The sequence below is a fragment of the Hyla sarda genome, chromosome 1, assembly GCF_029499605.1.
Source record: "Hyla sarda isolate aHylSar1 chromosome 1, aHylSar1.hap1, whole genome shotgun sequence".
Taxonomy (NCBI): domain Eukaryota; kingdom Metazoa; phylum Chordata; class Amphibia; order Anura; family Hylidae; genus Hyla; species Hyla sarda.
In genome coordinates, this window is record NC_079189.1 from 10,107,968 (window position 1) to 10,118,910 (window position 10,943).

General features: G+C 40.2%; 1 protein-coding gene across 1 annotated transcript in view; it reads right to left on the reverse strand.

Annotated features, from left to right (window-relative positions):
• LOC130312929 (vomeronasal type-2 receptor 26-like) overlaps positions 1-7,728 on the reverse strand; it is a 44,225-nt gene extending 36,497 nt beyond the window's left edge. Inside the window, exons 1-2 of the mRNA XM_056552625.1 lie at positions 7,655-7,728; positions 4,542-4,833 (exon numbers count right to left, since the gene is read on the reverse strand). Coding sequence (XP_056408600.1) covers positions 4,542-4,833; positions 7,655-7,728 — 366 coding nt within the window. The remainder of the gene's footprint in view (positions 1-4,541; positions 4,834-7,654) is intronic.
• Positions 7,729-10,943: the final 3,215 nt, after the last annotated feature.

The window sequence follows — 10,943 nt, forward strand, 5'->3', positions numbered from 1 at the left end:
GGAGCACCTTGACAGATTAACAGGTACTAAATGGTACAATACTTGGATGTACCTATGTGGTATGCACTGATGAGGGCAGTAATATGCAAAACTATATGCAGAAAAAACTTTTTTTTATTTTTTTAAAACACCAGCCGGTGAATACTATTGTTTAGACTTTGACAGTATGGAGCACCTTGACAGATTAACAGGTACTAAATGGTCCAATACTGGGATGTACCTATGCGGCATGCACTGATTAGGGCAGTAATAAGCGCAACTATACACAGAAAAATTTGAATGTTTTGCACTAGCTTACATACATGCTTAATTGAGATTCCAACATTGATCTTTCAATCTTAGGTGTTATGAAATCTTCTTGTGTACTGCTGATGCCTTTTCTTGACTGTGTCTTTCAGGAACTACTTGGATTACTGATGCTTCTGGGCTTGGGCCTCAAATTTTTGGATTTTTGGAATAGATACATACATGCTTAATTTAAATTTCAAAATGTTTGGTGCAATGTAGGGGGTTATTAAACCCTCTTGGGTTCTTTTTTTTTTAATTTTCTGATAATTTTCTCAGAAGTAAACTTGAATTTTCCAGAGTATTAACCATTACACCATGGAATGCTTGTTGTGTGTGATTTTTTAATTAAAATTTTCCCAAAATAATATGATGAGGGATAAACTCTGCTTCTTTATGTCAGAACACTATACTTAAGAGAAGAATGTCTCTTTGTGGTCCACCGTCATGCATTATAGAGTCTTCTGGACTCTTGGATATGTGCTTGTTTTAATACAAAGGTATATCGTCAGACATCATACCTAAAACAACTTTACTATTTTCTTCTGAAGTATTGAATTCTTCTAGTACACCTTTTAATAAACACTGAAGTTAGCCTTTTTTTAATTCAGTCTATTCTTTATTGAGGGAGGGAATCTCAATTTTGTGCAAGCCTTTATTTGATGGAACTGGGCAACAGCTAATTGCTGCGTCATGTGACTCAACACTGTTATCCACTTTTAATGAAAGTGTATAAAGGTTGTCATTTTTTATTTCTATTAAAATTGGTGTGTCTGGCTGAATTTCTGAGATAGAATCTGCTATCTGATGATCTCGAATTAAATAATTAAAATCCTGGAATGAATTACTTGTTGCTTCTTTGGATAAACCTATTTCCTATGTGTGTGAGCCATAGTGGCTTCCCATTGCTTCAGCCACCTCAAGGATGTGGCAATTAGACACCGTATAGTCTAGAATCTGCTATCAGGTGATCTTGAGTTTAATAATTAAAATCCTCAAATTAATTGATATTTCAATCTTATTGCTTATTAAAACCCACGGTGTACTGTAGATGCCTTTTCCTGACTGTTTTTTTTTCAGGAACTAATTCACTTAATGCTGCTTCTGGCCTTTGCCCTCAAATTTATTGATATTTAGCACTAGCTTAATTGAAATTTCAACATTGATCTTGCAATGTAAAGGGGTTATGAAACCCTCGGGTGTACTGCTGATGCCTGCGCCTGTGTCTTTCAGAAATTACTTGGCTTACTGATGCTTCTAGACTTGGGCCTTAAATTTTTGGATGGTGCCACTACCTAACATGTATTTTCAATGGAGATTTCAAAGTTCACCTTTTAATTTTAGGGGTTGTGAACACCTCTTGTGTACTCATGCTGCTTCCTGCTCCACTCTGACAGCCCGTTGGTCCTGTGACAGTGTGTGACTCTGCCTCCACATCCTCCACTGTGTTCTAAGCCTCCACTGCCCAGACAAGTCTCAGTGGCCCTTCAGCATACCATGTGTGCAGGGCACGGCGTTGTCACACTGTTCTTCACATGGTTTGCCTTGGCAAAAAGTCTTGGAAACAATTGCTGGTCAGGGCAATAGAGACGTTGCGCCTACATCTCACGGCCACATGAGCTCTGTGGGGGCTTGTTAAATTTGGTCCTTTGTACCCACACGCTGGGGTCCAGGACACTCAAACTTATAAATACAAATAAAAAAATCTGACATTTCAATGGTCTCCTCATGCTTCAGCCACCTCCAGGCTGTGTCATTCAGGCGATATATGGTTTACTGATGCCGCTGCTGGGCCTGGGTCTGGGAATTTAAATGTTATCATAGGTAGCACCCGCTATCCAAAATCTTCTTAAAAATGTCAAAAATTGTTGTGTTTTTTCTAAGGGATTGTGAAGCCCTGGTGTGTACTCATGCATCAGACCACTCCAGGCTGTGTCATTCAGGCAAAATATGGTCTACTGATGCCGCTGCTGGGCCTGGGTTAGGGAAATTCAACTTTTATCATAGGGAGCACCCACTATCCAAAATCTTCTTCTAAAATTTCAAAAATTGTTGTGTTTTTTTAGCGATTGTGAAGCCCTGGTGTGTACTCATGCATGAGCCAACTCCAGGCTGTGTCATTCAGGCAATATATGGTTTACTGATGCCGCTGCTGGGCCTGGGTCTGGGAATTCAAATTTTATCATAGGTAGCACCCGCTATCCAAAATCTTCTTCAAAAATTTCAAAAATTGTTGTGTTTTGTCTTAGGGATTGTGAAGCCCTGGTGTGTACTCATGCATCAGCCAACTCCAGGCTTTGTCATTCAGGCAATATATGGTTTAATGATGCCGCTGCTTGGCCTGGGTCTGGGAATTAAAATTTTATCATAGGTAGCACCCGCTATCCAAAATCTTCTTCTAAAATTTCAAAAAGTGCTGTGTTTTATTTTAGGGATTGTGAAGCCCTGGTGTGTACTCATGCATCAGCCAACTCCAGGCTGTGTCATTCAGGCAATATATGCTTTACTGATGCCGCTGCTCTCCCTGGGTCTGGGAATTAAAATTTTATGATAGATAGCACCAGCTATCCAAAATCTTCATTTTAAATTTAAAAAATTTTTGTGTTTTTTCTTGGGGATTGTGAAGCCCTGGTGTGTACTCATGCTTCAGAAAACTCCAGGCTGTGTCATTCAGGCAATATATGGTTTACTGATGTCGCTGCTGTGCCTGGGTCTGGGAATAAAAATTTTGTTATGGTAGGTAGCACCGGCTATCCAAAATCTTCAGTTTAAATTTCTAAATTCAGCTTTTAATCTTAGGGATTATGAAGGCCTAGTGCCTACTCATGCTGCTGGCAACTCCGGGCTGTGCCATTAATCCACTATATGGTCTCCTCATGCTGCCAGCACCTCCACACTGTGTCATTCAGCCACTATATGGTGTCTTCATGCTGCCAACACCTCCACGCTGTGTCATTCAGCCACTATATGGTGTCCTCATGCTGCCAACACCTTCACACTTTGTCATTCAGCCACTATATGGTGTCCTCATGTTTCAGCCTCATCCATGCTGTGTCATTCAGCCACTATATGGTGTCCTCATGCTGCCAACACCTCCACGCTGTGCCATTCAGCCACTATATGCTCTCCTCATGCTGCCAACACCTCCAGGCTTTGTCATTCAGCCACTATATGGTCTCCTCACACTCCAGGATCTGTCATTGTGCCGCTCTGCGGCAGTGATTCTAAAAGCGATGCAGGTAATCTGCATATTATTCTGAATAACAGTATTATTTCACTACCCCAGCACACTCCATATGCGTTTTAGAACACAGCAAATTGTTTTATATCCCTATTGAGGCTGTCTGTAGGCTAGAAATAGCCTTTTTTAATATAGATTCGCCGCAAAAAAATTGTATCGAAACAAACTTTTTCAGAAAATTCGGCAATCAGCTGAATCAAATTTTTGAAAAGTTTGCTCATCTCTAGACGCAACATTCATATGCGGGTAATTCCGTGAGGGGAACTAACCCTTTATTCAAAGAGTTGCCCACAGGGATGATGTACATATGAATAGTGGTCTCACCGTGCATAATCTACTCCCACAAATTTAAGGAGGTTTGCACGTGGGTCATCATCATGTGTGATCAATAAAACTGACAGAGTGGAGTCTAGGGTAGGGACAGGGGACTACTGGGTGGATCTCAGAGTGGAGATTAGATCCTAGTCTCGTACAATGAGGAGTTGTATATTTTTATACTTTCATTAGGGCCAAGAAAACCCCTTTATGGTATCTAAATTAAGAAACTTTTGTTTGTTACAGGATTGAAAACTGGCCCAAGGATCGTATCGAGAGAGCGGTGGTGGAAACCTTCTCAAGGAATGTCAGAAGCTTTGCTCATCCTTAATCCTAGGTATCCAGGGTAAATTTTAATCTGTTATTCTTGGACAGTAATGGTTTCCCCATTAAACCCCCATATAGATGTGATTTGTAGAATCCTGCAGTGTCCCATCAGTAAAGTGAATGATTTCTGTAGGTCCTGTGGGGGAATTCTGGGGTCTTAGTGACTTCTCTCAGCAAATTGTGTTCCCTAATTTCCGCATGACTACACACAGGAAACATCTGATGCCGGTGACCATTGGAGACATGTCTCATACACATTGTATACATTACTCATCTCTCATTCATACTATAGACATCACTCAGATATATCACTTCATTTATAGTAAATCCCTTGTACTAAACACTAAAAAACAATACCTAGAGTATCCAATACCTGAGGATATCCATACAGTCCAAGGATTTGTGCTGCTGGAATAGTGGTAGATGAGTGGTGATCTCCAATGATACCAACCAGCCGATCATGGCTACTACAGGAGTAATTCGGTATCACCTTCCCCGGACCGGATAGAAGATATAAAACACGTTGTGCTGCCAATCTTACATCTACACATGAGTCATAAACATGATATCCCAGGGTAATATTGGGCAAAATGTCAGGATTCTTGTTAATATTATCAATGGCAAAGAGAAAAATCAGAGAAAGTATGAATCCTTGTAGATTTGGCCTATAAATAGATAAATGTATATACAGATGATTAGATGAATAGGGATGACTCTTGGTTTAGACAGCATGAAAGTTATGACAGGTTCTTTTTAAAATATTTTAGGGACTGTAACTCTAGGGTAAAGACATCTCATGTAGTATTTTTTTTTCTATCTTTTTTTTAAACAAATCCTTTCTCTACCCCATAGAACCTCTTGAAGAAGGTTGTGCCTTTGATGTTCTGCTATTAGTACAATTTTATTTCATTCTATGAGTTGTTTTTAAATGTGGTCATTGGACAAGCAATGGCAATAGGTACCAGAACCTACCAAAAGCTGGGAAACTACAATCTCTTAGTTGCAGAAAGACACCCTACTTTCCAGATCTTCTGAAAAGCTTTTGTGAATCAGGAACAAAATCCTGAACAATTCTTCTGGCAGCTTATAATAAAAAGATTTACCACTTATTACTCATCAGGGGTGTAGAGGCAAACAGGGTTATGTGGTTTGGTATTTTTTTTGTTGTTTCCCCATCTCTTGTGAAGCATTTTTTGCTGTGTATGTTTAACCTGTGTATGTCACCTTGTGTTTCGGTCACAAGACAATTTAAGGGTATAGATGAGCAAACTTTTGAAAAGTTTGGTTCTATGGGCTCACTGAACTTTTGGAAAGCACTGCTAGGAATGTACAGGGTGGGCCATTGATATGGATACACCTTAATAAAATGGGAATGGTTGGTGATATTAACTTCCTGTTTGTGGCACATTAGTATATGTGAGGGGGAAACTTTTCAAGATGGGTGGTGACCATGGTGGCCATTTTGAAGTCGGCCATTTTGAATCCAACTTTTGTTTTTTTCAATAGGAAGAGGGTCATGTGGCACATCAAACTTATTTGGAATTTCACAAGAAAAACAATGATGTCCTTGGTTTTAACGTAACTTTATTCTTCTATTCGTTATTTACAAGTTTCTGACCACTTATAAAATATGTTCAATGTGTTGCCTATTGTGTTGGATTGTCAATGCAACCCTCTTCTGCCACTCTTCACACACTGATAGCAACACCACAGGAGAAATGCTAGCACAGGCTTCCAGTATCCGTAGTTTCAGGTGCTGCACATCTCGTATCTTCACAGCATAGACAATTGCCTTCACATGACCCCAAAGATAAAAGTCTAAGGGGGTCAGATCTTGAGACCTTGGGGGCCTTTCAACTGGCTCACGACGACCAATCCACTTTCCAGGAAACTGTTCATCTAGGAATGCTCGGACCTGACACCCATAATGTGATCGTGGACCTTCTTGCTATGGGTGTCAGGTCCGATCATTCCTAGATGAACAGTTTCCTGGAAAGTGGATTGGTCATCGTGGGCCAGTTGAATGGCCCCCAAGGTCTCCCGATCTGACCCCCTTAGATTTTTATCTTTGAGGTAATCTGAAGGCAATTGTCTATGCTGTGAAGATACGAGATGTGCAGCACCTGAAACTACGAATACTGGAAGCCTGTGCTAGCATTTCTCCTGCGGTGTTGCTTTCAGTGTGTGAAGAGTGGGAGAAGAGGGTTGCATTGACAATCCAACAACACAATGGGCAGCACATTGAACACATTTTATAAGTGGTCAGAAACTTGTAAATAACTAATTAAAGAATAAAGTTACATTAAAACCAAGAACATCATTGTTTTTCTTGTGAAATTACCAATAAGTTTGATGTGTCACATGACCCTCTTGCTATTGAAAAAACTAAAGTTGAATTCAAAATGACCGACTTCAAAATGGCCGCCATGGTCACCACCCATCTTGAAAAGTTCCCCCCCCCCCTCACATATACTAATACGCCACAAACAGGAAGTTAATATCACCAACCATTCCCATTTTATTAAGGTGTATTTTTTTAAATATGAGCAGTGTTTCAAATCTCTATCCTGTGCAGGTGCTTTTAACATTTCTTCAAACCCCAAAAAACTCACATTAAATGTATATAATATGTGAGATATAGCTAAATTATTCTTTCCCTGTTTAATGTCTTGGGCTTTTGCTGCCAAAAAATAAAATTTTAAGTGAGGTAAAATTTTCCCTTCCAGTTGAGTTAAATGTGTATATTTAATTCTCACCCTACCGCGACCCCAAGTAAGTTTATTCAGGGCCGCTTTCAAACCTCTAAACCATACTGCAGGGATCCATATTGGTGAAATTCTTATAACATAAAATTTAGGAGAGGACTATCATCTTTAATGTTGCCACTCTATCTGTCTGTGAGAGAGAAAACTTCTTCCAAACCTCAATTTTATTTTGAATTTTTTTCAACAAAGGATTTAAGTTTAATTTTGAAAAAAAAAAAATCTTTTTTTTCCCGATTACAATACCCAGATATTTAAACGACTTATCATTTCCCACTACAGTCACTCCATTGACCCTCAAATTTGTACCCTCAACCAGTGGGAGTAAGAAAGACTTGGGCCAATTAATTCTTATACCGAATATCTCTCCATACTCATGGATTATGGACATTACCTTTGGGAGCATTGTTTCTGGTTGTTCTATAAACAGGAGGAGATCATCAGCATAAAGGGAAATCTTGTTGACTCTTCCCCTTCTCAAAACCCCCATATCTCAGCAGAGTTCCTAACTGCAATTGCCAATGGCTTCATATAATGAATAAATAAGAGCAGGGAAAGGGGGCACCCCTGTCGTGTACCCCGAAACAATGCAAAGGAGGGTGTTAATCTACCATTAACAATTAAGCTAGCTGTAAAATTATTATATAAATGTTTGATCCAGTAGATCAAATTTGGACCAAAATTAAACCGGTCCAGGATCTTCCATAGAGACTCCCACTCCAACCTGTCAAACGCTTTTGCAGCATCTAAGAACAGGATGGAGCGGAGAGGGTGACCTTCTATTTGAAGGGTAGTCATGACCCCGGGATCACCTTTACCAATCTAGCAGCTAAGATTTTTTATAGCAATTTTACATCCTTATTTAGCAAAGAAATTGGTCTAAACGCGGCAGGGGATAGGTTTGAGTTTTCTTTTTTTTTGTATTAAAGATATTTCCGCCTCTATCATTGAGAGGGGAAGAGCTCCTTTCTCAAAGGATTCATTAAAAACCAACAACAGATTAGGTGAAAGAAACTCTCCCCACTCTCTACAAAACTTCCCATGGGATACCATCTGGTCCCGATGCAGATGAACCGGCATATGAAGCCATATATGACTTTAATTCCTCCAGGGATAAAAGTGCCTCCAAGTGGGACTTTTGTTACTCAATCAATTTTGGGAAATCTAATTTCGTACAAAAAAAATCTAATTTATGTTGAGAGAAATTTATAGAGAGAATTTATACAGACACAGTTCGTTGAATTTCTAAACTATTTCATGTACTCCTGCCGTCTGGCTTAATTATATTACCAAGTCCGTTGGACCACTTCTGTACACTCAACAGGTTAGCTAAGAATCTCCCAGGTCTACTTCCTTCTACAAAATGTTTTTGTCCAGAAAAAAAAAACTTTAAGATGTATCTTATCTATCATAAATTTGTTGATCCTTCATTCATTCAAAATTGTCCTGAGACGGGCATTTAGCAAATTCCGCCTCCCATTTTTTTGCTTCTGCCTCTACCGCAGACTCCCTTTCTCGGAATTTCCTCTTCATACGGATAATTTCCCCTAAGAGGAGAAGGCCTTAAATGAGTCTCACACGATCTGAGGGGAGGCTGAAGATTTATTAATTTCCCAAAATTCCTTCATTTGAGAGAGTATCGCCTCCTTATTCTTCAAAATATTCAGCCAATGGGAGCTAAAACGGAAATTTCTAGGTCTGCCTATAGTTTCAAGCTCTAGGTTCAAGTCGGTTACCATCAGGGCATGGTCAGATAATACTTTAGGATGTTATTTAATATTTTTCACTAAACGAAAGCCATAAGAGTTACAAAACAATAGATCTATACGAGATGCATATTGATAAGAGCTAGAAAAAGAAAAGAAAGCTTCCCTCATTGGATTTAATTGTCTCCATGTGTCCATCCAACCGATCTTAGCCATAAATTTTGCCAAGCTGTCCAGACAGGCACACTGCCATTGGACTGTGAATCAACCCTTTCCCTGTCACTCTTTTGGTTCATAACATTATTATAATCGCCCCAAGCAAATAAGGGGAGACTTTCTTTCTCTTTTAGGAATTTATCTGGGGAAAAGGGGGGGGGGGGTTTAGAAAAAGGCCCAAATCAAATCCTGACCATAAGTTTTAACATGTAGGAAGATAAATCTCCCTTTAACATCAACCCATTTTTCTAAAACTTGCAGATTAATATTCTTATGTATATACACTGATACACCAGACGAGAAGCTTGATAGTGTTACGACTGAGGTGTAGTGGATCCACTAACCTGTGAGGATGATGACGTGGGCCGTACCAGGTAGCGGAGTCTAAGGTGCTGCTGGTTTTCACCAGAGCCCGCCACAAAGCGGGATGGACTTGATGCAGAAGGCGGCACCCAGGTCGCTACCCCTGATATGACTACTCCACACAGGCAGCCGAGTTGTAACGTGGCATTGGAAGAATAAGGCGACATGTAGTCAGGACTGGCAGGAGGTCACTGCTGGCGGCCCAGTAGCAAGATCAGGTCACGTAGCAAAAGGTCAGAGGGCAGGCGGGAGAGGAGTAAAGTCAAGATACGTGGCAATAGGATCAGATACACGGCAAGACAGGACACAAACTGAACGCTTTTGCTAAGGCTGATAAGGCACAAAGATCCGGCAAGGGTCAAAAGGAAGTGCTAGTGCTAGAGATAGGGTCATGGAGCAGCAAGAACCAATTAAATGTGCACTGTCCCATTACATTTTACAGAGCCAGCACGGGTGCCCTAGGAGGCGGGGACGTGCGTGCCAGCAAGCAGGAAGTACACAGGGATGACGAGGGAGGTAAGAAGCATAGGACTGAATGGGATCGATTGCGGGATGCGATTCGCAGTACGGACCGTGCCGGGCAACGGAGAAAGAGTGCGTCCGGAGCCAGAATGTTTGACCTCATACAGATAGGGAAGAATGGAAAAGGAATGGAATGTCCAGCGCAGAAGATCGTGCAAAACTTGAAGTTACTTTATTGATAAAAAGCGATGACAGGGGTTAAGGTAACGTGTTTCAGGTGGGTTAGCACCCTTAGTCGTACATGAGATAAAACCACAAATGTCTCTATATTTACTGGGGAAATGATGTGACTCTCACAGTTGGGCGGCAACTAGATCACATCGCCGACCTCCCAGAGTCTGCATTTTAACCCTTTACAATCACTGTGAGTATATACAATTTAAAATACAAAAGTGAATATAAGACAAGGACGCAATATGATGCTTGTATAATATGCAGGGAATACATAAATTAAAAAACTTTTTCGATTGCAGACAAACTGATACAGATTCACTTGCAAGATTCACATGTAGGTGGTTTTCGTGATGTTTGTTTTGTGGTTCATTTCCACAATCCAGACATCGGCTACCATCCTATATATTTATTTCTTGGGTCTTATATCCTAGTGCTTATTCATTCAGCATTTCATTCAATTATATCTTCTAGGTATGTATTCAAACAGAATTTTGTGACATGTGCGCCTTTTTTTCGCTATGATGTTATATACATGTATATTACTCTTTTGGGAACACAATGTGTTATTCTACCTATATAATTTATGTATTCCCTGCATATTATACAAGCATCATATTGCGTCCTTGTCTTATATTCACTTTTGTATTTTAAATTGTATATACTCACAGTGATTGTAAAGGGTTAAAATGCAGACTCCTGGAGGTCGGCGATGTAATCTACTCTAGTTGCCGCCCACCTGTGAGAGTCACGTCATTTCCCCTATAAATATACAGACATTTGTGGTTTTATCTCATGTACGACTAAGGGTGCTAACGCACCTGAAACGCGTTAACTTCACCCCTGTCATGGCTTTTTATCAATAAAATAACTTCAAGTTTTGCACGATCTTCTGTGCTGGACATTCCATTCCTTTTCCATTGACGCAGTGCCGCCTTGCACAGTCCGTGCGCTTTGGGGGCATCGAGGGTGAGTTGAAAACTTTGTTCATTGCTAAGATAGGGAAGAATGTAGAGTTAATTTTGACCATTTCAT